The 25,392-nt window shown below is 52.8% G+C and overlaps 1 protein-coding gene across 1 annotated transcript; it reads left to right on the top strand.

Moving 5' to 3' along the window:
- Positions 1-209: 209 nt before the first annotated feature.
- MYH7 (myosin heavy chain 7) lies at positions 210-20,865 on the top strand. The gene is made up of 38 exons (XM_054716463.1): positions 210-478; positions 729-872; positions 1,168-1,324; positions 1,521-1,548; positions 2,141-2,249; positions 2,331-2,423; positions 2,527-2,590; positions 2,990-3,088; positions 3,311-3,414; positions 4,053-4,191; positions 4,493-4,611; positions 4,711-4,860; positions 5,111-5,281; positions 5,878-6,187; positions 6,549-6,616; positions 7,016-7,103; positions 7,702-7,819; positions 7,947-8,070; positions 8,354-8,490; positions 8,723-8,978; positions 9,880-10,122; positions 10,307-10,483; positions 11,382-11,527; positions 12,626-12,716; positions 13,422-13,811; positions 14,261-14,387; positions 14,521-14,639; positions 15,326-15,522; positions 16,082-16,265; positions 16,439-16,604; positions 16,739-16,863; positions 17,399-17,707; positions 17,956-18,159; positions 18,280-18,405; positions 18,616-18,891; positions 19,763-19,858; positions 19,986-20,120; positions 20,731-20,865. Exons 1-38 carry the CDS (start codon positions 278-280, stop codon positions 20,746-20,748), a joined length of 5,808 nt encoding a protein of 1,935 aa, XP_054572438.1. The 5' UTR covers positions 210-277; the 3' UTR covers positions 20,749-20,865.
- The last annotated feature ends 4,527 nt before the right edge of the window (positions 20,866-25,392 follow it).

Genomic DNA, 25,392 nt, shown 5'->3' with positions numbered 1-25,392 from the left:
CCCGTTACCCTCTCTCTAAAATCAATAAAAGCATATCCTCGAGTGAGAATTTTTAAAAAATGTTAGTCTCTCCTGCCTGACAGATTTGCTAGGCATTTTCAGGTTGAGGGATAAGCTCAAGAAACAAAGGACTTACCAGTGACCCCTCCTGACTCCTGAGCATGGTGCTAGGCTCTGGGGCTCCCACTATAGAGGAGATCTCAGGGAGAAGAGTGGAGGGGAGGACAGGTGGTGGGAGGGCAGCCAGCTCCTCCTCTTGCCCACTGCAGACACAGCCATGGGGGATGCAGAGATGGCAGTGTTTGGGGCCGCTGCCCCCTTCCTGCGCAAGTCAGACAAGGAGCGGCTGGAAGCCCAGACCCGGCCGTTTGACCTCAAGAAGGATGTCTTTGTACCTGATGACAAAGAAGAGTTCGTCAAGGCCAAGATTGTGTCTCGAGAGGGTGGCAAAGTCACTGCCGAGACCGAGAATGGCAAGGTGAGTGGCAGGGCTGTCATAAGAGGCCTCCCTGGGTACCCCCCTCACAAGCCTGAGGACAGTCCGATCTTCCCTTCCTTTAGGTAGGGATCCACATCCTCCAAAGAGCCATTCTCATTCCCAACATCCAGTGTATCTTCTCTATGATCCTGGCTTCTTCTCTCTTGAATACCATCGTCCTGTAGCTCGCCTAACTCTTATCCCTGCTGAGGGAGGACTGACAATGGGCTCTGTGTGGGGGCTGTTGCAGACAGTGACAGTGAAGGAGGACCAGCTGATGCAGCAGAACCCGCCCAAGTTCGACAAGATCGAGGACATGGCCATGCTGACCTTCCTGCACGAGCCCGCCGTGCTCTACAACCTCAAGGAGCGCTATGCGGCCTGGATGATCTACGTGAGTGTTCCACCTAGGACATCCCTTTGAATCTGGTGGCTTCCTGGCCCATACACACCTACCTCCTGGAGACGAGAGTTTCTGTTCTTTGTGCCCAGATAGCATTGCACTCTGTCGTAGTCCCTACATCCTTGGTTCAGTTCTAATGCCCTGGGGCATTAGATGTATTCATAAATACATCTATGAATTTAATGTATTCATAGATTTTCCTTTCTCTTCTTCCTCTCTGCGATCTTTCTCTAACTCCAATGCCATCCCTCCCATTGGCAACTCACTTCCCTTTTTCTACTCCTAGACCTACTCAGGCCTCTTCTGCGTCACCATCAACCCCTACAAGTGGCTGCCGGTGTACAACGCGGAGGTGGTGGCTGCCTACCGGGGCAAGAAGAGGAGTGAGGCACCGCCCCACATCTTCTCCATCTCCGACAACGCCTATCAAAACATGCTGACAGGTGACAGGCCCCAAGTGACAGGTTTTCCTGAGAATCCCACATGAGGAAACGCACACGCTGGCTCTCTTCCTCCTCCTGAGGGGTTTGGAAGATGGACAGGCCTGGAGAAAGGCAGGGAGTGGGGAGATGGGGGGATGGACACCAAATAAGAGCATCCTGAGTGGCTCCTGATTCCCTCCTCATTTTCTCCCCACAGACAGAGAAAACCAGTCCATCCTGATTACGTGAGTGTGGCTCCTACCCTGTTCCCTTCCAGAATCTCCCTGAGCCCAGCCCCATCAGGATCCCCAGCACCTATGCATATCCCACTCTTTTCCCTCCACTTTCATGCCAGCTCCTCTTTCTTCTCTGGCCTGTCCCCTTACCTTCTCTTTGTTCTCTTCCTTCCCTCTCTTATTTTTCCTTTCCAATCTCCTTCACCCACTCTTCTCCAACTCATCATTTATTCCTAAGCCCAGTATCACCATATCTTCTTCGACTCTTCATTTTCTTCCATCTTTCCCTTCCCCATTCTTCCAGTCCCATCCATTCTTATTCTAAATGGCTTAGGCCCATCTCCTCTGATTGACTTTACTCAGCTAAGACCAGGTTCCACCTGCCCAAACCCAGCACCTTCTTGTGTCATCCTTCCTGGTTGCTACGCCTGACCCTGGGTATGTCAAAGTACAGCTATGTATTTGGGATGCTTAGTATCTGTCAGCTGCCTGCGTCAGGGCTCCCACTGTCAAGTAGGACCAGACACTCTCTCCTGATGAGGCTTGCTGGCCCCCAGCAGTGTTTGTGCACTGACTAATGAGCCCCTGAATGTCCTGACAGCGGAGAATCCGGGGCCGGGAAGACAGTTAACACCAAGAGGGTCATTCAGTACTTTGCTGTTATTGCTGCCATTGGGGATCGCAGCAAGAAGGACCAGAACACAGGCAAGGTAGGCCTGTTGTCCCTCAAGGGCCCACATTGCAAAAAGGGAAGGGAGTCCTCTCACCTCCCATCCTCCTGACCTCTGCAGGGCACCCTGGAGGACCAGATCATCCAGGCCAACCCTGCCCTGGAGGCCTTCGGCAACGCCAAGACCGTCCGGAATGACAACTCCTCCCGCTTTGTGAGTGGTTCCTGACCTTGGACTTGGGATTTGGGCTGGTCGAGGGATAGCATCAAATATTAGCTTTCCCTCAACTCATCACTACTCTCCTCCATCTCACCAGGGGAAATTCATTCGAATCCATTTTGGGGCAACTGGCAAGTTGGCATCAGCAGATATAGAGACCTGTGAGTGCCATCAATCTGCTAGGGCTCAGCCTGAACCCACACTCATTTTAACCATCTTGATCCCAACCTCTCTCTGTCTGTCTTTCTCTGGGCCTCTGGCCCTCAGTCTCTCTCCCTCTCTTTCTGTCTCTGTGTGTCTGTGTCTTTAGTTCTCTCTCTGCGACTTCCTCTGGTCTTTCTCCATCTCTGACTCTGTAGATCTGTGTGTCTTTCTCTGAGACTATTTCTTTCGTCCTGGCTCTCTGTCTCTATCTCCATCTCTGTGTGTCTGTGTATGAGTCTCTCTCTCTTTCTTCCCTCTATCCCTCTCCCTCTGCCTCTACCTTTTGCTTGCTACATAACCATTCATTTCTGTTTTCTTGTCCTTTTTCTCTCTTTCTTCTCCCCTACTGTTCACAGACCTTCTGGAAAAATCCAGAGTTATTTTCCAGCTGAAATCAGAAAGAGATTATCACATTTTCTACCAAATCCTATCTAATAAAAAGCCTGAGCTGCTGGGTGAGTCAGACTACCAACTGAGACCAATGGTCTCCATGGCAACCTGGTTCCTTCTGCTTGGGCTGCTTGTTGGCATGCACTGGGTTTATGGCACTGCTGAATTGAGTTCTGTGGGATGTGGAGCCACATTAAGTCCTGTCATGTGCTTTTCTACAGGCCCTGTGCTGTGGCAGTGAGAGCCAGGGGTTTGTGCCATATCCTAATCACATCTTCTTCCCCCAGACATGCTGCTGATCACCAACAACCCCTATGATTATGCATTCATCTCCCAAGGAGAGACCACTGTGGCTTCCATTGATGACTCTGAGGAGCTCATGGCCACTGATGTAAGTGTGTAAGGACCCAGTCCAGAGGTGAGGGTATTGGTGGTGAGGGGCAAATGGGCATTCCACTGGCCCAGGAGTAGAGCTGACATTGGCTGTCTGTTGTTCATAGTGGTATGTCGCTCCCTGAGGGCCAGCATGTCCCTCTGGTCAGGGTGTGCTGGGATATGAGTATAATGAGATAAGGCTGGCCAGTATTTGGTGTTCAATCAAACCAGAGAGGGCTGAAAGCCATGGGACAGAGAAGCAGACAAGTGAAAAAATAAGGCATCACTAAGAGAAGGAGGGAGGGCAGGGTCATGTAGATTCCATGAGCTGGGCTCACAGTTAGGTAAACAGCATATATGGACAGATATGGAAGATCCAGGAAGGAAAGCAAGTGTGGGGCCTAGAAAAGGGGCAACAGTAGGAAACATGTGTGGGTAACCCAGAGCACCTCCAGAGAACAGTTGTGATCACTGACGCCGACGCTGAGGAGGTCTGTCCTCCACCCTGCACTGGTACCTCCCACCTTGTTTTGGAGTCATCACTGGGTATGGGAATCTCAGAACTCACAGGGTTTTCTCTCCAACTGAAGAGAGAACTCACTTACCTGCCATAATTCCTCTGCTGTGGTCCACCAATATGGGGCTTTCTTACAGAATGCCTTTGACGTGCTGGGCTTCACTCCAGAGGAGAAGAACTCCATTTACAAGCTGACCGGTGCCATCATGCACTTTGGAAATATGAAATTCAAACAGAAGCAGCGAGAGGAGCAGGCTGAGCCGGATGGCACGGAAGGTGGGAGTCTGGGATGCTGGGGGCAGCTGTGGAGTCGCTGAAGGCTGCATCTGCTGAGGAGTCATCTCTCTCTCTTTTTAAATTTATCTATATTGTTGAAAGTACTACAAATGCCCCTCCCCCATTGAACCCCTCCACCCTGCTCCTGTTCCCTCCCCAGGCCTCCACCAAACTATTGTCTATGTCCATGGGTTATGCATATATGCATATAAGTTCTTTGGTTAATCGCTTCTGGGCTCCTCTTCCCTCTGAAATACGTCAGGAGTCATCTCTTTATCAACTATGCTACCTTTCTTTCCAGAGGCTGATAAGTCTGCCTACCTCATGGGGTTGAACTCAGCCGACCTGCTTAAGGGGTTGTGCCACCCTCGAGTGAAAGTGGGCAATGAATATGTCACCAAAGGGCAGAATGTCCAGCAGGTGGGTCATCTTTAGAAGATAAATGATGGCTGAGTGGAAGCTTTGGAATTCACTCTTCCCAATGAGTCTGCTCACCTGGGTCTCTCCCTTACCTTCCAGGTGTCATATGCCATCGGGGCGCTGGCCAAGTCAGTGTACGAGAAGATGTTCAACTGGATGGTGACACGGATCAACGCCACCCTGGAGACCAAACAGCAGCGCCAGTACTTCATTGGAGTCCTGGACATCGCCGGCTTTGAGATCTTCGATGTGAGTGGGGGGAGCCCTGGGAGTAGGGGGAACAATGACACACTCATCGGCACATGCAACAGGAAAGCCATAAGCCAGACACCCGAAAGGCAAGTGGGGTTCAGCAGTGACAGAGGCAGTCAGCATCCTGTCTTCAGGGGATACTCCCTCTCTGCCCTGACAGGGGAGGGTACCAGCCACACCCCTCACTGGGCTGACCATTCAGATATCTGCCTACCTGACCCGCCTCTGCCCTCATCCCCCCTTGCAGTTCAACAGCTTCGAGCAGCTCTGCATCAACTTCACCAACGAGAAGCTGCAGCAGTTCTTCAACCACCACATGTTCGTGCTGGAGCAGGAGGAGTACAAGAAGGAGGGCATCGAGTGGGAGTTCATCGACTTCGGCATGGACCTGCAGGCCTGCATCGACCTCATTGAGAAGGTGCTGCCTCATCCCCACCTGAACTGTCCACTCCTACCCACATGAACGCCCCAGTCAAATTGGCAGCCCCATACCTTCTAAGGAACAGGATCTGGATAACAAAAGCATCTGGAGCCCCAATTTCCAGAGCCCTCTGTTGTCCTAGCCACCCAGGACAGGGTGGCACCTAGGAGAGCTGAGTTCCCAGGGCCTGAGAGTAGGCACACAGAGGACCTCCTACCTCTAGAATGACCTCCCACGCCAGTGTGTTTAACCACGCTGGCTTACCCATCCAAGGAGCAGAAAATTGGAGGGTAGGGTGGGGAATTGTAAGAGTGCTCCTATTTTTCAACTCCTCCATCTCAGGGATCTGGGTGATGAATGATATGTATAGCATCAACATTCCCAGACTTTCACAAAGGCTCCTCTGAAATCAAGCAAAGTCTTCCACCTTGGAAGACCGTGTCAGCTGTGCACAGTAGAAAACTGTGCTCAGAGCTGACCCTGATACCTTAATGTCCAAAGGGGCATCTCCATAAGCAAATGATGATCCTAGAGCAGGCTCTATCTCCATCTATATGAGGCATGCTCAGTGATGCTCTCCCTTCCACCCTCAGCCCATGGGCATTATGTCCATCTTGGAGGAGGAGTGCATGTTCCCCAAGGCCACAGACATGACCTTCAAGGCCAAGCTGTACGACAACCACCTGGGCAAATCCAACAACTTCCAGAAGCCTCGTAATATCAAGGGAAAGCAGGAAGCCCACTTCTCCCTGGTCCACTATGCTGGCACCGTGGACTATAACATCCAGGGCTGGCTGCAGAAGAACAAAGACCCACTCAATGAGACAGTGGTGGGCTTGTACCAGAAGTCCTCCCTCAAGCTGCTCAGCAACCTGTTTGCCAATTATGCTGCATCTGATGCACGTAAGTAGAGACTGGAAACCAGGGGACTAAGGGACAGGGTTTCTGCCCTGGATCTGAAGCAGGAAAATTGCTACACTCCATCACTTTCATATCAGGCTGTACTCAAGGTTTACAGACTCATTGAGAGAGAATTGGGTGGAGAAACTGAGGCACCCACAGTGAAGACCCTCCCTTGGAGTCCAAATGCTAGCAAGGATATGAACTAGAGCAGCGGTCGCCAACCTTTCGGACCTCACGGACTACCAGTGGTCTGCGGACCACCTGTTGGCGACCGCTGAACTAGAGGATGTGACTTTTCATCCCTGCCCCGGCCTCCCCACATACCTATTTGTGCCCCTTCTCTTGACTGTCCTACCCACAGCTGCTGATAAGGGCAAAGGCAAGGCCAAGAAAGGCTCATCCTTTCAGACCGTATCAGCTGTGCACAGGGTGAGTGTATGACCCCAGCCCCAGCCCAACATGGTTCCTTCTTTGCCTTGTTCATCCTGACTCCTCCCACTCGATCTCCTCATTCCATTTGTGATCCTTTCCACTCTTTATTTGCTCATCTTCTCCTTTCCATTCTCTTCCCCTTCATTTGTTGGTCTCTTCCCTTACTCAGTTCCCATCTCACTTCTCTTTTCTTTCCCTTCTGCCTTCCACCCTCTCTCTCCTCTCCCATGTCTTCCCCTAGCATTCCTCTATTCTTTTTTAGTTCTTTGCATTCTCTCAGTCTCTCTTTCCTGTTCTTCCTCTCCTCTCCCATTCTTACTTCTCTTTCTTTCACTTACTTTACTTTTCCCTCATGGTTTTTTTTGTTTTTTTTTTTTGTTTTTTGGGGGATCACAGGAAAATCTGAACAAGCTGATGACCAACTTGCGCTGTACACATCCCCACTTTGTGCGTTGCATCATCCCCAATGAGACCAAGTCTCCAGGTGAGCCCCAGAACTTAGGACCAGCCCACTGCTGGAGACTCACTGCTCCAAGAACAGGCATCTACTAATCTCCCACCACCATGCTTTCCAAATTACATCCTTCTCCTATCTCCCACGAGGTCCCTTGCCCCAATACTACCTTACCTTTGGAATGTGTAACTCAGGGTAGCGTGTAAGGCTCTTTGATTAACATTACCTCATGAATGCCTTAAAACCCCTAATGAGACATATAAGGATTGTTTATTCCTTTTTTACTGATAAGGAGATAGAGGCTCAGGGGCCTGGGTCTAAGGCTTGGCTCTGTTCTGATCAACTTAGTGACTTTGGTCAAGTCCCTTAACCTCTCTGAACTTAACCCCTCTTGTCTTAGTTTATTTTCTAGAAAATGGGATATATCTTCCCTGGCTACCCTTTAGGCATAAACTATATAAAAAATGTGAAAGCCTATGGTTACTCTTAAAAAGTAATTAAAGATCATTACTAACCAACCTGCTAAAGTTACTGGCTTATAAGTGGCAGAGTCAGGATCAGAACTCAGGACTTAGCTCTTAGTCTAGTGCTCTCCCCACACACTCCTCTTCCCTCCCTCCTGCCACAGGGGTGATAGACAACCCCCTGGTCATGCACCAGCTGCGCTGCAATGGCGTGCTGGAGGGCATCCGCATCTGTAGGAAAGGCTTCCCCAACCGTATTCTCTATGGAGACTTCCGGCAGAGGTGAGTACAGGGAACAGGGGGAGTCCAGGTGGCCTTCATGGGGAATGGAGTCGGCAGGTGGCCCCAAATTTTGTGGGAAGAGCCGGCCAGTGCAGAACGTGGGTGACTTCGGCCACCTCCCTCCCAGGTATCGCATCCTGAACCCAGCGGCCATCCCTGAAGGGCAGTTCATTGACAGCAGGAAAGGGGCAGAGAAGCTGCTAGGTTCCCTGGACATTGACCACAACCAGTACAAGTTTGGCCACACCAAGGTGAGTCTAAAGTTCCACAGGGTGGACTCGCAGGGCGTGCAGCCATGTTGAGCAGAGCAGCTGGGAGTTTGGAGGGCAGACCCCTGATTCCTGGCTTCCTGTTTCAACCCAAAGGCTGGAAGGCAGGCTTCCTTTCTCTCTTGTCTTCCACATTTCACTCCCAGGTCTGGAATGAGCAGGTGATGGGTCCCCTGGAAGCTCAGCCAGGGTCTCCCACCCTCTTCCTCCATCCTGGATACCCTTCTCTGAGGCTGCGACACCCTTGACTCTCCCTTGTTCGCAGGTGTTCTTCAAGGCGGGGCTGCTGGGGCTGCTGGAGGAGATGCGAGATGAGAAGCTGAGCCGCATCATCACTCGCATTCAGGCCCAGTCCCGTGGTGTGCTCTCCAGAATGGAGTTCAAGAAGTTGTTGGAACGCAGGTGAGAGATCGCAAAAGGAGGGTGCCAACCCGAGGCCCAGGTTGGTTCAGGGGCAGTGTCAGGAGAAAGAGCTTCAAACAATGAGACTGGCAGGAATGTCTCATAGGGACAGAGGGTGGGGCTCATGGTCAGAGAACAGGATGGATGAAGGAAAGGGCCTAGGAGTGAGGGCCTCAGAGCAGGAAGGAGGGAGGAGGGACCTCTCACCACTCCTCTCACTGGGCCCCTGCAGAGACTCCCTGCTGATAATCCAGTGGAACATTCGGGCCTTCATGGGGGTCAAGAACTGGCCCTGGATGAAACTGTACTTTAAGATCAAGCCTCTGCTGAAGAGTGCAGAGACAGAGAAGGAGATGGCCACCATGAAGGAGGAGTTTGGGCGCCTCAAAGAGGCGCTGGAGAAGTCCGAGGCTCGCCGCAAGGAGCTGGAGGAGAAGATGGTGTCCCTGCTGCAGGAGAAGAACGACCTACAGCTCCAAGTGCAGGCGGTGAGGCTCTGGGCCCCTTTTGGCTCTTCACCCAGCCCTGACTGCGCTGCACCTCTCCACCCAGGGGCTCACCATTTTGTCCCCTCACAGGCAGAGGATTCTAAAATCAACACTTTCAAAGGCCTCCAAAGGGGTCCCTTGAGAGAAGAAATGGGAAGGGGAGAAAGAAATAACTTTTAAAACACAGGCTTTCTACCTCGGTTCATCCTGGATCCACAGCTCCAGGGCAGACCATGCATTACCTTTGAATCTCTTTGTCCTCATCCCTAAATGGAATAAAGCTACCCATCTCACCACATTGCAAACATATGATATGTATATATATATATATATATATATATATATATATATATATATATACAGTCATTCATTCTATCATTTTATCATTCTATATATATATTTATGTAGTTCCCTTTCGTCAAAGGAGGAGACCAGACGAAGAGGGCCAAACAAAGAGACTTCTGGTTCCCTACCCTCTGTTCCCATTCCCCAAAGCTCTCACCACATGGCCCTAATATCCACCCCCTCGCCCTAACGGGTTTGGCTCAGTGGTAGAGCGTTGGCCTGTGGAGTCAAGGATCCCAGGTTTGATTTCAGTCAAGGGCATGTACCTTGGTTGAGGGCACATCCCCAGTAGGGGATGTGCAGGAGGCAGCTAATTGATGTTTCTCTCTCATCGATTGTTTCTAACTCTCTATCCCTCTCTCTTCCTCTCTGTAAAAAATCAATAAAATACATATTTTTAAAAATTCACCCCCTCCCCATCCTTCTGCAGTTCTTCTCAGTGGGGGGATGTCCTGAATCTCCCCTCCTATAGAGAGGGCTGAGCCTCTCCCACTTCCACCTATCTCGGCAAAGACCCCACCCACTGAACAGCCTCCCCTCTGTGTCTCACCCTCAGGAACAAGACAACTTGGCTGATGCAGAGGAGCGCTGTGACCAGCTGATCAAGAACAAGATCCAGCTAGAGGCCAAGGTGAAGGAGATAAATGAGAGGCTGGAGGACGAGGAGGAAACGAATGCTGAGCTCACTGCCAAGAAGCGCAAGCTGGAAGATGAGTGCTCTGAGCTCAAAAGGGACATTGATGACCTGGAGCTGACATTGGCCAAGGTGGAGAAAGAGAAGCACGCAACAGAGAACAAGGTGAGGGCAGCTCCCTCGGTGCCAGCCCAGGTCCCCTCAGGATTCAAAGACCACACTAACCTAATCAACACTAGGCCACTCAGGGGATCCTGATAGCAGGGTGGTCCTTGGCATTGGAGATCTCATAGCTGTCCTCAGGCTTGTGACCTTTGACCCTAAAAGGGATGGGGTTCTTGGTTGACAGGTAAAGAACCTGACAGAGGAAATGGCTGGGCTGGACGAGATCATCGCCAAACTGACCAAAGAGAAGAAAGCTCTGCAAGAGGCCCACCAGCAGGCCCTGGATGACCTTCAGGCTGAAGAGGACAAGGTTAACACACTGACTAAGGCCAAGGTCAAACTGGAGCAGCAGGTGGACGATGTGAGTAGATTGTCACAGGGCCTAGATATACCATGCCCATCTATGCTTGTGTGTGTGTGTTTGTGCAGAGGTATTGGAGTGTGCTCCCTTTCCTGAAACCTTTCTAGAAGGGAACTGGGGAATAGAAAAGGGGAAGGATACTTGAAATATTAATGATTATTTCATGTAATATTATTATATTTAAATCATTTTTCTTGAAATATTAACATTTATTGCATGTAACATTATATTTAAAATTGTTTTTCTTGAAATATTAAAAAAAAGAAAAGGAGAAGGATGACCAAATGCGAGTTAAGTAGATCAACAGTAGATTCAAGCATATATATCTCTACCTTCAACCACTGGATTTAGAGGGTTATCTCATAAGAACATGATACATTTCTCCAGGAATTTTGTGAGAATCCTCAAAGAGGATTTTTGGGCTTCTGATATTTTAGGCAGGGTCTTGTTCTCAGTGATCATTGTTTCCACAGATAGTTCTTTGTGCACATCTCTGTTGAGTCACTTTCACTCTGTCTTATCATTATTGAAGTATTTGTCTCAGCCATAAGAATGTGAGCTGCCTTTAGGCAGAAACTTAGATTTATTTAGTTTCGTTTCTGCAGTGCTTAGTATGGCTCCTGAAATTTAGTAGGTGTTTATACTACGCAGAATGAAGGTATGCAGATTTGGGGTTTCATCCCACAGTCATTCATTCTATCATTTTATCAGTTACTGAGCATCCCTACATGGCTAGGCATTCTCCCAGCCCCCTGATAACATTTGGCCCACTCAGGGGAAGTTTCCCCAAGTCTTGAACATCTCTTGGGATCCCCCAACCCCAGGAGTGACTGAGCTTTCAAATCACCAAGTCAGGATACTTCTCTTCATGCGTCACACTAGTCCTTCTCTCCACCAGCTGGAGGGGTCCTTGGAACAGGAGAAGAAGGTTCGCATGGACCTGGAGAGAGCAAAGCGGAAGCTGGAGGGCGACCTGAAACTGACCCAGGAGGGCATCATGGATCTAGAGAATGCCAAACAACAGCTGGATGAGCGGCTGAAAAAGTAGCGTATTTCCCTCCCTGTTGCCTTTTTTTCCTTCCCAGCCCAACACCCTGTTCTGTGGATCACAGTCTAAGCTGACCCAAGACATCCATCCTCAGAGGTAACAGCCTCATTTAGATTCAATAAGTGGGTGCAAAACTGAGGTTAAAGCTTCCAGGAAGAGCTCTTTCCTCCCCCAGACATGTACATCAGGGCCCAGCAGTTCTCCCTGGTAAAGTCTAACTTGAATCCTTCAAGCCCTTTTTTCTATTGGACACTTAAAAGGGATGGAAAATAACAGCTCACCCCCTTTATACACAAGTCTTTTTGGAGACCAGCTGTTAACATGGAGGAATGATCCACACAAAAGCCTCTCAAGAAAGTTCTTTTAGGTACTTCACGGAGAGCCCGGAGAGCCACAGAGAAATGGGTCAGCCATCACACTTGAGCTATGCAGGATCTGGGCCGTTTTTCCCCCCATGAACTTGTGGTTCTAAATCTAATTGCAAGTCCTTCCAAAATATATAGTTCTACTTTCCAACTTGGTAAACAGTGAGCCTGCAGAACATGCTTGGGTAATCAAGGATCCTATGGTGCTTTAGAGTCAGGGCTTTGAAAGGCTCCACATCGTCATTGGGCTACATCAGCCTAGGAGTCTCCACACTTCCCCAGGCACAGTATTTGTTGAATGAGTGAGTAAATACATGATCCCATTGATCCTCAAACCACCTTTAAAGGATGGCATTTTTAACCCCAATTTACTAAAGAAGAAACAAAGGGTCAGAAATGTTAACCAAATTCAAAGTTAGAGTGACAGAATTAAAGACCTTTGGAGTTAAAAGGGGCCTTTGAAACATCTAGTCCAACCCTCTCATTCTACAGACCAAAGAGGGAGAGTCCCTCAGAGCCCAGGTCCTATCACTCTACCTGCAATATTCTTCCCATCACATTTCCTATTGGACTTCAATCCTTCAGCTGGTGGACCCTCCATCAGCCCTGGAAGTTGTTTTTCTGCTGAAATCCTGCTGTTCATTTGTTTTATTACCATTTCCAACCACAGGTGGGCCCTTCTAGAGCCCAAACAACCTCCCTTGCTTCAGCCTCCTTCCTTCCCCACAGGAAGGACTTTGAGCTGAACGCCCTCAATGCAAGGATTGAGGATGAGCAGGCCCTGGGAAGTCAGCTGCAGAAGAAGCTCAAAGAGCTTCAGGTAAAGTCTGAGATGCCCAGAGTGGGCACTAGACTCAGCTTCCCAACCCCCTCCTCCAGGCTGTCTTCTTCCCAGCATCACAGGCATCTCCATCAAGGGAGGCACTGGGCTATCCTAGTTTCTCCATAGAACACCTCCATGAGGGGCTGGGTGATCCAAGGATGATGTAGGAAGAGACCTTGAAAAGCTCACAGGTCAGGGAGGCAGAAATCTTGGCTTCCTGTTTCAGATCTGGATTAGCTGGTGACCATAGGGAAGCCCACTCCAGCTCTCTGGGTCTCCATGTCCTCTCCTGTACCTGGTAACTTTTAAGGTCCCTGCAGCCCTGATGGCCTATGACGTCCTTTGTTACTTCTAGAGCAAACACTGTTGGGTCTTTAGTTGTCTAGTCAAACAAACGTGGTTCTCTTACTCTAACTTTTATTATTTTCCCCACTAAACTGCTTTAACTAGCCCTACAACACAGGTCTCTTTGTCCCTCTTCAACCACTTTCAGTAAAGAGAATGCATAATGTTTTGGCCTAAAGAAAGGCTAATTTGGCTGCCTAAACCATCTCCCTCAAATCCTTTCCTTTCCATATCTCCACTGGTAGAACTAAACTGACTTGCTGTTCCAGACAGGCCAGGAGTCTTCTAGAGCCGGGGGAGGGGGCTCCCATGGAGGGTTCCAGGCAGTGAGGCTGAGCCCTTTGTGTCTGGGCCCAGGCACGCATCGAGGAGCTGGAGGAGGAGCTGGAGGCTGAGCGCACTGCCAGGGCCAAGGTGGAGAAGCTGCGCTCAGACCTGTCCCGGGAGCTGGAGGAGATCAGTGAGCGGCTGGAAGAGGCTGGCGGGGCCACATCTGTGCAGATTGAGATGAACAAGAAGCGTGAGGCTGAGTTCCAGAAGATGAGGCGGGACCTGGAGGAGGCCACGCTGCAGCACGAGGCCACGGCGGCAGCCCTGCGCAAGAAGCATGCTGACAGTGTGGCCGAGCTGGGCGAGCAGATTGACAATCTGCAGCGTGTGAAGCAGAAGCTGGAGAAGGAGAAGAGCGAGTTCAAGCTGGAGCTGGACGATGTCACCTCCAACATGGAGCAGATCATCAAGGCCAAGGTGGGCCAGTGCTTAGCCTCTCCCCTCCTCCAGTGCCCTCCACCCATCTCCACATGTCTCCTCTTTTCTTTGAGGGCTCAGTTTCCCATTTTCCTTCTTTTACCCGGTTCTCTGATCCTCTCCTTCCTTCCATGCCTTTCCTCTTCCTTCTCCTTTTCTTTTAAAAAAAATATTTTTATTAATTTTTAGAGAAAGAGGTAGGGAGAGGGAGAGAGAGAGAGAGAAACATTGATTAGCTACCTCTGCACACTCCCTATCAGGGATGGAGCTTGCAACTGGGGCATGTGCCCTGACTGGGAATCAAACTGACAACCTTTTGGTGCATGGGACGACACCCAACCAATTGAGCCACACTGACCAGGGTGCCTCTCCCTTCTCCTTTAATTGCTTCCATCAAACCCCTTTCAGTGCCCCCTGAAACCATCATTTGACTCTCCTTCCTCTGTCAGGCTAACCTGGAGAAAATGTGCCGGACCTTGGAAGACCAGATGAATGAGCACCGGAGCAGAGCTGAGGAGACCCAGCGTTCTGTCAATGACCTCACCAGCCAGCGGGCCAAGCTGCAAACTGAGAATGGTGAGCGCCACCCCAGCCTTGGGGAGACACATACACATACCTCTCCAGAGAATGGAGCCTGAGGGTTAGAAGGATCAGGGGAGAGAGGAGTGCCTGGCCTTCAAGAGTTGAGTGTGTCTCGGTGACTTTCCAGGTGAGCTGTCCCGACAGCTGGATGAGAAGGAGGCGCTGATCTCCCAGCTGACCCGAGGCAAGCTCACCTACACCCAGCAGCTGGAGGACCTCAAGCGGCAGCTGGAAGAGGAGGTCAAGGTGAGGCCTAGACTCAGGCCACGTGGCCCTCTGCCAGGAACATAGCACTGTCCTTGCATCCCATTATTTCCTTTCTCCCAGAATTCCAAAAGGGATGATAGCCTAGACCCCACCACATGCCCCTTAAGTCTAATCCCCAACCTGAGGCTTTCTGCTGCCTTTCCTGGAGAGATGTGAGGGAGGACATGGGCTAAGGATGCCTGTGGGTCCTGGGTTAGCAGAGCAATCTGAACCTGGAGAGAGAAACTCACTGGAGCCTATTTCTAGCATTTTGCTGGGCTCCTGAAAAAGGGGAAATATGACTTTTTAAAAAGGTCAGGGCTCAAATTCTAACCTGACTCTTAGAGGTTGGTGATCTTGCCACTGGGGCATGTGCCCTGACCAGTAATCAAACTGGCCACCTAACCTCTCTAAGCCTCTGTCTCCTCCCCCCAAAATGGGAGTGAGGATGATAATGCCTGCTGCAGTGAGGGGACAGGGGTGACGGGCATGAAGCTCTTTGTAAATAGTGCAGGGCTACATGGGCAGACTTTCTTATTAGTACTCAGTGAACCATTCCAGGTCCGCTGGAGTTTAGAGCTGGGTGAGCCATGGGGAGGCTGTTGAAAATAGGGTGAGGGGATGGGCAAGGGCTGCTGGTGCTTTATGGGGAAAGCTGAGCCCACCTCCTGGTGTTCACCTCCCAGGCGAAGAATGCCCTGGCCCACGCCCTGCAGTCAGCCCGGCACGACTGCGACCTGCTCCGGGAGCAGTATGAGGAGGAGACAGAGGCCAAGGCAGAGCTGCAGCGCGTCCTGTCCAAGGCCAACTCGGAGGTGGCCCAGTGGAGGACCAAGTATGAGACGGACGCCATCCAGCGCACCGAGGAGCTCGAGGAGGCCAAGTGAGTCCCAGGCAGCCCGCCCCTGGCCGGGGCCCCTTTGCCGGCAGGACGCAGCACAGCTCGATCCTCAGTAGACTGGGCACATGGGATGGATGCTTAGCTAGGTTTTGACAACACAGGAGGACCCTGCCCTGGCCCCATGTCCTTCTCCTCTCAGGGAAGCTTTTTGCTCGCATTATGTTTCTCATCCGAATATAAGACGAACAAAAGGTTTGTCTGAGGGCAGAGTGCTCCCACCTGGGGCAGGTGCTGTGGCAAGGCAAGGTGGGGTGGCCTGCAGAAGTTCCGGTGCCCCCCCTGTCTGCAGCCTAAAGGCTGGCCCAGGGTTAGAGGGATGCCACCCAGAAGGCCCTCCTGGGTGCTGTGGGTCTTCACACCCTGCCACCAAGACTCTGCCACTCAGTTCTCTGCCCCCTGGGGCCCATCCTCAGGCTTCTCCCACAGCTTCTGAATTTCTAAGGATCCGTTTTCCGGAAGACTCATGTCATTTCCTCTTGTCCAAATACCCCCTCCTCCATCCTTCCCCCCTCTTCTACCATCCCCCCACCCCCCTGGGCAGAAAGAAGCTGGCCCAGCGGCTGCAGGAGGCTGAGGAGGCTGTGGAGGCCGTCAATGCCAAGTGCTCATCCCTGGAGAAGACCAAGCACCGGCTGCAGAACGAGATCGAGGACCTGATGGTGGATGTGGAACGCTCCAACGCGGCCGCTGCGGCCCTGGACAAGAAGCAGAGGAACTTCGACAAGGTGGGTTCTGGTGGGTCCACAGCCAGGGGGCAGAGCAGGGGTAACAGCATCAGTATGAGGCCAGGAGCAAACTCCTTGGAGACAGGGAGGAGGCTGAGCCCAGGCAAGGGGCCTGGGCAGCCCCTGGAGGTGGAGCAGGGGACTGCGCAGTGAGTCTGACTCTGTCCCTGCAGATCCTGGCCGAATGGAAGCAGAAGTATGAGGAGTCGCAGTCAGAGCTGGAGTCCTCACAGAAGGAGGCTCGCTCTCTCAGCACTGAGCTCTTCAAGCTCAAGAACGCCTATGAGGAGTCCCTGGAGCACCTGGAGACCTTCAAGAGGGAAAACAAGAACCTTCAGGGTGCGCTGGGGCACGAGGCCAGGGAGGGGAGGGAAGAATGGCCACTCCTGGCACCACACTGGGCCTGCAGGGGGCATGTCCTTTCCCAATGGACCAGGGCAGCCCCCAACTGAGTTGTTCGGCCCCTCCCACAGAGGAGATCTCTGACCTGACTGAGCAGTTAGGTTCCAGTGGAAAAACTATCCATGAGCTGGAGAAAGTCCGCAAGCAGCTGGACGCTGAGAAGATGGAGCTGCAGTCAGCCCTGGAGGAGGCCGAGGTGTGTGTGGAGGAGGGGGGAGCTCTAAGCTGTGGTCACAGTTCTCATCTCACTTTTGTCTGATTTGTTCACTGTTCCATCCTCAGAGCCTAGAACAGTGCCTGGCACATAGTAGGTACTCAACAAAATATTGTGGAATGAGCAAACAGGCCACTCAGTTCCCTTCACACAAACACTGTACCTACTACATCTTTGAAAAGATTTCCTGTTTTCACTTTCCTCTCTTTTCCACCTCTGCCTCCCTCTTTGGAATTTTTACATTCTGTGCCTGATTGCCTGTTTCCTTGGCAACACCTTTTCTCTTCATTTTCCTCTTTGTCTTCATTGCTAGCTCTGCTCTGTGAGGCCTAAATCACCTTCTATTAGGCCTATTTTTTTTTCCCCTTTCAAATTCTCTTTTCTTCTTTCTCCTTTTGACTGAACTACTTACACCACTCCTGAATTCACTTTGTATCCATGATTCCTGGACAGACCCTTACCCTAGCCCATGCCCTGACTCTCTGCCTCAGATCCTCTCTCCCCGCCCCCCTCCTAGGCCTCCCTAGAGCATGAGGAGGGCAAGATCCTCCGGGCACAGCTGGAGTTCAACCAGATCAAGGCAGAGATGGAGCGGAAGCTGGCTGAGAAGGACGAGGAGATGGAGCAGGCCAAGCGCAACCACCTGCGGGTGGTGGAGTCGCTGCAGAGCTCCCTGGACGCGGAGACGCGCAGCCGCAATGAGGCCCTGCGTGTGAAGAAGAAGATGGAGGGCGACCTCAACGAGATGGAGATCCAGCTCAGCCATGCCAACCGCATTGCCACCGAGGCCCAGAAGCAAGTCAAGAGCCTCCAGAGCTTGTTGAAGGTACAGGAAGACTCTTGGAAGCAGGAAGTCTGCTGCCCAGAGAAGGGAAGGCCTCCATGTGGCCAAGTTGGGTGCTAATGTCCCATTACAACTCCAAATCCCTCCTGCCCCAGGGCCATTGCGAGGCAACCCACAGGCTCCTCCTGAGCCACCATGATGGGCTCTCCACCAGCATCCAGTTTGGTGTAACAGTTCTGATGGGCCCAGACGTCAGCTCCCTCCCTCATGCTCATCCTCTTGATCCTCAGGACACCCAGATCCAGCTGGACGACGCAGTCCGGGTCAACGATGACCTGAAGGAGAACATCGCCATCGTGGAGCGGCGCAACAACCTGCTGCAGGCCGAGCTGGAGGAGCTGCGGGCTGTGGTGGAGCAGACGGAGAGGTCTCGGAAGCTGGCCGAGCAGGAGCTGATCGAGACCAGCGAGCGGGTGCAGCTGCTGCACTCCCAGGTAAACAGCTCCCCTGGGCTTTCCTGGAGGGAAGCACAGGCTGCAGCACCCAGCAGGTGAGGTTTGGGAGCCAGTCATGATGCTCAGTGATTTTCATGCTCTGCCCACCCCGGCCCTCAGAACACCAGCCTCATCAACCAGAAAAAGAAGATGGAGGCAGACCTGTCTCAGCTTCAGTCAGAAGTGGAGGAGGCGGTGCAGGAGTGCAGGAACGCTGAGGAGAAGGCCAAAAAGGCCATCACGGATGTGAGTGCCCCCGCACCTTCCAGCCTCCCCTAAAGACATGAACAAGGGCGCTGGGTCCAGGCCAGGCCACTGTGCTGTAAGGACAAGGTGACTCTGCAGTTGCATGGGGTTGAGGGCCTCAGGAAGCAAACGCCAGGATGGGAAAGAGGTGATCCTTTAGGGAGAAGAGACCTGGGCCCCGGTTCTTTCACACCTCTCTCCTGTCCACAGGCCGCCATGATGGCAGAGGAGCTGAAGAAGGAGCAGGACACCAGCGCCCACCTGGAACGCATGAAGAAGAACATGGAACAGACCATTAAGGACCTGCAGCACCGGCTGGACGAGGCTGAGCAGATCGCCCTCAAGGGCGGCAAGAAGCAGCTGCAGAAGTTGGAGGCCCGGGTGCGGGAGCTGGAGAACGAGCTGGAGGCCGAGCAGAAGCGCAATGTGGAGTCAGTCAAGGGCATGAGGAAGAGTGAGCGGCGCATCAAGGAGCTCACCTACCAGGTGCGGCTGGGCTGGGCTCTCTGCACCATGGCCTGAGGCCAGGGTGACAACCAATCAAGAGGAACGAAGTGTTCGCTGTGAGCCTCTTTCAGGGCAAGGGGTGGGATGCAACCCCTGGATGCCCATTTCCACATCCCCGACCCCTGTCCTGCCCTGAGTGTCCCCTGGCTCAGAGGTTAGTCTCTGCGACTCCTGGCTGAGAGCTCCACCTCAGCATTCACCCCCGGCCAGCCCTTGGGACACACAGAGCTGCAGACAGAGCCCTCCCTAAACAGGTCACCAGAAAGCAAGTATGTGGCCTGGCACCATTACCACTAAAATACACCAAAAACATACCAAAGCCATTCAAACAAACTGCAAAACTTTCAGTCATACATGAGGTGTAGACTTCAGCTTTCCATGGTGTTTTCTAGAATCAGACTCTCACTTAGATTTTGTTTCTATCCAATCCAGAAAGTCACCATCCCTCTGTGCACACTTGTCCTTAATCTCTATCAAGTCTATGACATCCCTGCAGCCCGGGAGACCCCATCATGCCTGCAGTCCAGGTCCCTGCCAGCACCTGCTGGGCTCTAGAACTGAGGGGTTTGTCCTCTGTGGGGCCCTAGGACCTCCGAGGGCCTGCTCCCAGAAACAGCATGCACACACAATTTTGTGCACAATTTGGAAAATCCTATCAGCTCCTTAAACCCTTTCCTGGTACAAACCATTAAAAATATTTATACTTTTTTGGGGGGGTGGGGGGAGAGAAATTATAAGGAGAACTTAAATGTTTGGTGTGGGTCAGGATATTACATTCAGGGTAAAAATGGCAAGTGGAGGGAGGGGGCATGCCTCCTATGACTGTGCCATCCTCCCTCCTGGCCCCTAGACGGAGGAGGACAGGAAGAACCTGCTGCGGCTGCAGGACCTGGTAGACAAGCTGCAGCTGAAGGTCAAAGCCTACAAGCGCCAGGCGGAGGAGGCGGTGAGTGACCTTGCTGGGGACTGAGCCTGGAGGAGGGGCCCGGGAGCCAGTGCCCCAGGCTCGGAGGCTGACCCTGAGCCTGACCCTGAGCCCTCTCTCACTTCATTCTCCCCCTGAACCCCTGCAGGAGGAGCAGGCCAACACCAACCTGTCCAAGTTCCGCAAGGTGCAGCATGAACTGGATGAGGCGGAGGAGCGGGCCGACATCGCTGAGTCCCAGGTCAACAAGCTGCGGGCCAAGAGCCGTGACATCGGCACCAAGGTGGGTTCCCCACTCCTACCCCCAGGCCTTATCAGTGACCCCCACGGTAGCACACCCTCCCACATCAGTGCCCAGACTCAGCCCCACACAAGAGATGCCTCCTCTTTATTCATTCCCCACAACCGAACCACAAGGCCCTAGAGGGCAAGGTGACTCAGTCCTCTGTGATTTCTAAGATTCTTCCAGCTCTCACTTTCAATGACTTTGCAAACCCCAGCCCTAGGGTGGTCAGCAACTCTAGAAGACCCCCACTGCATATATACCGAGAAGTCCTCCTTCTGCGAGGATTCCAGCTCGTTTCCCCCAACTGCTAGTCTCCACTTTCAACTAGTTTTAGCCTACACCCTTGTAATGCAATCTTAAAGTGGGATCCCGAGCACCCCTTGTCCTCACCCACACAGCTCCCTCTCTGACCCCAGAGCCTACCTTCCAGAACTTCCCCTCCTCACCGATCCCTAGGACACACCTCCCAACACCATGGGGCCCCTGCCAGGACACACAGTAGTCCCCCACCCCACCAAGTGCCCCGGCTCCCCTTGGTTCTCTGAGCCCATCCCTACCCAGCGCCCACCTTTCTAGAGCTAAGCTGGACTTTGTTTCCTTTCCAAAGGGCTTGAATGAGGAGTAGCCTTGCCACAGCTTCTTGATCTGCTCAGTCCTGAGGGTGCCAACAGAATCCCAGTCCTGGAGCCTATAAAGCAGCCCTTTTAGAGGAAGTGGAATAAAGCAATTTTCCTCGAAGTGAGATCCTGCCTCTGGTCTCTTCTTCACTGCCCGCCAGCCACAGGGACTGGGACACAGGGGTGGGACATAGGGGTGAGGGGAGGAGGGGCAGCTTCACAGGTCAGACCAAGGAGGCCTCCCCGGGAGCCCGGGAGGCTCTGAGCATCCCCAAGGAGCTCCCCTTCACCTCTCCTCCCAGCCCTCTCCCTGGCTCAGAGACACTCGCGATTAAGGAGAGTTAGGGAAACCTTAAGACTCGCCTAGAGCATGTGAACCCATCTCCTACGGACATACGTTCCAGCTCTGATCAACGCTACCTCACCACCACCACCGACAGTACTGGGACTGGGCCGTGGGGAGGAGGATCAGTGTGTACCTTCTGAGGTGTGTCCCTTGGGCAGGTAGGGTAATGACCCCCAAACCACAGACAAGTCAGGTTTCTGAGAGGGCACAAGGACTTGCAACTATAGCCTACTACCCTTCTAGACACAGCCTCCACTGTCTCCAACCAACCCCAGAGGCCAGTGCCCCTCTCCCCAGCTAACCAGGACAACTGTACGCTCAGCCCACCTTCATCTCCTCCTTCTCTCCCAGGGCCTGGCACCCTCCATCCTTTCTTCTCCCTCATTTCTTCCCACTATCACTTCTGTTCAAAAGACCCTCCTCATCTGGACTTGCTGGAAATGGGGGATCTTTGGCCCATTTATTGCAGGCCATCTGCAGGGGAGGCAGGTAGATGAGGGACTGGGGAAGAGTCATGTTTTAGCAGGACTCTGGGGAAGAGGAGGGGATGAGTGGATGGAGGGCTGGGAGGAGGAACCGAGCCCCACTACAACTAAACTCCAGCCCCCCTGGAGTCACTAACATACCTGCGCTGCTTAGCAAAGGCCTAGGACGGGCCATAGAGGGCAGGGCTCAGGGGGCAATGGGACTGTCAGTCTCCTACTGAGACTCCTGAAGCCTTGCTTCGACCCTAGACTGAATCTCCCCAACCCCACCACACACAGCCACTCCCAACCAACTTCCTGCTCCTTCCCAACCTCTGAGCTTTGAAGACAACAGTCAGAGGGAGGGCAAGGGCTTATCACAGGAAGGAGAGATGCCAGTGTCTGATTACAGGAGGGGAAGGGAGAGGGGAGAAAGGGAAAAGGAAAGACCTGAGGAAAGACCTGAGGAGGTGACAGTGGAGAGAGAAGGAACTGGGGGTCAGGAGGACCAGGAAAACCAACAAAAAGAAAAGATGCTGCAAGTGAGGAGAAAGGATCCACAGGCCCTCCCCCCTTTCTCCTGGCACCTTTTCCATTCTCCCACCCTAGGACACTCCTCTTTTTAAGAAGGACTTGGAGAGCAATGAGGATATTGGTAGAGAAAAAAGAGGGACACCCAGAGAATCTAAGCTCCCACAGTAGAAGACAGAGCAGGAGCTGGACGCTGAGAGAACGGCAGCGACAGTGGGTGTGAGAGGGAACTGGCAGCTGAGCCACAGGAGGGGAGGGTGCTAAGAGGGGATGGGAGAGGAGAAAGGAGGGTGAGCCTTGGATAGAGGAGCCGGAAGAGCTGAGGGGGTGATCCCGGACAAAGGAAAGAATCCTGGGTCACCTTCAGATGCAAGGAAAATCAGGAAAGATGAGGAGAACAGTGAGATTGGAGAGAGGTCAATGAGGACGCTGGAGGAAGACGTGGAGGCAGAGATGACAGAGGACAAGCAGAGGTCAGGCTTAGAGAAGGCAGAGACTCATGAAATGTACGCATGTCAGACCCCAAGATGAGCAGAAACATGGCAGAGGCCAGATCTGACTTTGAGCAAGGGAACCAGGCAGAGGGAAAGGATGGTCAAACACAGAGGCAGACAGACACAAGGAGCCAGGCAGAGACGCTACCTGGTGCCACGGAGGCTGGCCCTACCTACCCATCCCCTACCTGTGGCAGGAGTCTCCATCCCGTGCCCCTGCACTCCAGGACTTCCAGCAGAATGAGGAGCTGCTTTGGAAAGCAGCTGAGGGAGGATGAAGAGCAGGTTTGGATGTGAGAGCCAGGGGAGTGGAAGGGGCCTAAGAAAGGAAGAGGGCAAACCAGAACACAGAGGGGGCAGAGCCCTGGAACCAAGTTAGCCCCTTCCCTCCCCCTCCTTCCATAGGAGACAATGAGAACTTCCTGCCACCCCTCACCCCCTTCTCCACCTACATAGAGTCTGGGAACACTGGGTTTCCTGAGGACAAAGCCTTGTCTTTGTCACCTGGACCTGACCCAGCCTGACCTGCTGTTCTCAGCCCCTTATCATGTCCCCAGGGCCATGGAAACAGGCAGTGACGCACTGAGCCAAGGGCTAACCCCCCAGCTTGCACAATGGAGCCTCAAGTGACCTAGAGCTAGGGACAGGTGGCCTGTATCCCCTGGGGGTAACAATTTGACGTATGCACCTGCAGGAGATGGGGATGTGGCGCTGACTTACAGGACACTGGATATAGCATATAAGTCCTCTGGAGACAGCTGTGTATTCCTGAGTCCGATAATGGGGCAGTGGAGGGTCCCATGGAGTTGGGGACCTTGGGAGAGAAGCCACATATTTAATGGAAAGCTCCCCTACCCGGAGAAGGTGACCCCTGCGTGTCCTACCCACCTCCACACTTGAGCTATATTGAGAGGTGACAGTAGATGGGCCGGGGTGGGGCTGGGAGAATATTCCTGGGTGTGAGAGTGTGGGGAAGCCAGAGCAGGGGAGGCTGGCTTTGTTTTCTGAACACAATGTCCACTTAGTCATGACAGGCACGGCTGCAGAAGACCTGACACCTACTGCCTCTGAGAGGTGGCATCTGTGGAGATTGGGGAGGGGGGCCTTGAGGCTCTGGGGTACTTGGGGACACCATGAAGGAAGGCATGTAAGTATGAGCCTCAAGAGGGTTGGAAGGGGCACCAGAGTTCTACCTGGGAGGGGGTGGCAGACGGCAGAGCTCCACCCCACCCCCACCCCAAGCAACGTAGAGCTTAGGACCCAACTGGTGCAAATCCCCAGGCCTGCCAGGCCCCAGCCAGCCTGGGCAGCACCTGTACTCTCTGGCAGTCCAGAGAGGCGGAAGGGAGCAGCCCCCCACCCCAACCCCTCTTCCCTCAGGCCCCAGGGATTAATGCCTCCTGGCTCTCCCCATGCCCTCGCTGCCCCCCGCCAGGAGCAAAGGGTGGCAGTGGGAGGGTAAGAGCTTATGTGTGCAAATGTGGGTGTACAAATGTGTGTATCAGTGTGCATAACAGCAAGTAAGAAAATTTGCAAGCTTCAGTTTATAAGTGTGAAAATTCTGCATGTGTGTGGCTAAGAATGGGTGTGGTAGTCAAGTCCATATGTAAGGTCATTGGACTGTGAGTCTGCGTACAGATCTGCTGAGGGTGCATGACGGAACCCCCTTCCTCTGTTTGAGAGGCTGGACAGTGGGTACTGTATCAGGAACATCAGAGGAGGGGCTGGGGGGCTCCAGATATGTCCCCAGGGCAGCACAGCCTTAAGTGCCTGGGAGGACACCTGTGTAAAAAGTTGGGGAACAGAAGGAAACAGGACACAGTCTTTGTGCTGAGAGGGCAGCACAGAGGTCATGGAGCTAAGCAGTAGACCCCCTCCTGGGCATCCTGGCTCCAGCTCCCAGTCCCTAGCTCTGTAGGACTCCAGGGCAGAGGGAGAGATGGCCCAGCCTGTGGCGGTGTGAGAGGGTAAGAAAGATGGGGGGAGCCCGTGGCTGGGAGGCAGGGGACAAGCATCTGGGCTATAGGAGAAGGTGACCCTCACCCAGTGTGCTCAACTCACCCTTCAGGTTAAAAATAACCAAGGTAAGGGCCTGGTAGGGCGGGGGAGGTGGTGTGAGAAGGTCCTGTCTTCCCACTATCTGCCCATCAGTCCTTTGGAGGGGAGGAATGTGCCCAAGGACTAAAAAAAGGCCCTGGAGCCAGAGGAGCTGGGGTAACAGACCTTTCATGGGCAAATCTGGAGGCCCGGTTGTCCTTCTATCACCTCCAGAGCCAAAGGATCAAGGGAGGAGGAGCTAGCAGAGGAGAGAGGTGGGAGGGAGGGTCCCTCCGGAAGGACTCCAAATTTAGGAAGGGGGTGGGGGCAGCGGGATATAAAAAGAGCGAGCTGCCGAGGACAGACAGACACTCCTTTGAACCAGGTAAGAGGGGGTTTGGGTGGGGACACTGTGGCTCACCTCCTGAGCTCCCACCTGAGAGACTCTGCCTTCACTGGGGAATGGGGTGCAAGTCAGTGGGAGGCCCAAGGCACTGCTCGCACTGACTGCCTTTCTCCAGCCCTGGGAAGTTCCCACTGACAGAGAGGAGGTCCCACCGAAAAAAAAACAGAAACCTCTTTTCTTCTCCCATCTGCATTTCTTTCCTGCATCCGCCATCTCCTGCTGTCTATGTCCTCCCCACCCTGTCTCCATCTTTCTCCCTCTTCTGATGATTTCCTTCTCTTTGCCTGGTTTTATTTTGCCGCTTAGTCCTTGTCATACTTCTTTGTCTCTCCCCCTGGCTCTTCCTTCTTGCTGTGTGTTCTAATTCCCTTGCC

This window comes from Eptesicus fuscus, chromosome 5 (assembly GCF_027574615.1).
Source record: "Eptesicus fuscus isolate TK198812 chromosome 5, DD_ASM_mEF_20220401, whole genome shotgun sequence".
NCBI lineage: Eukaryota > Metazoa > Chordata > Mammalia > Chiroptera > Vespertilionidae > Eptesicus > Eptesicus fuscus.
Note: the sequence above shows the minus strand (reverse complement) of the source record. Positions and strands in the feature narration are given on the sequence as shown.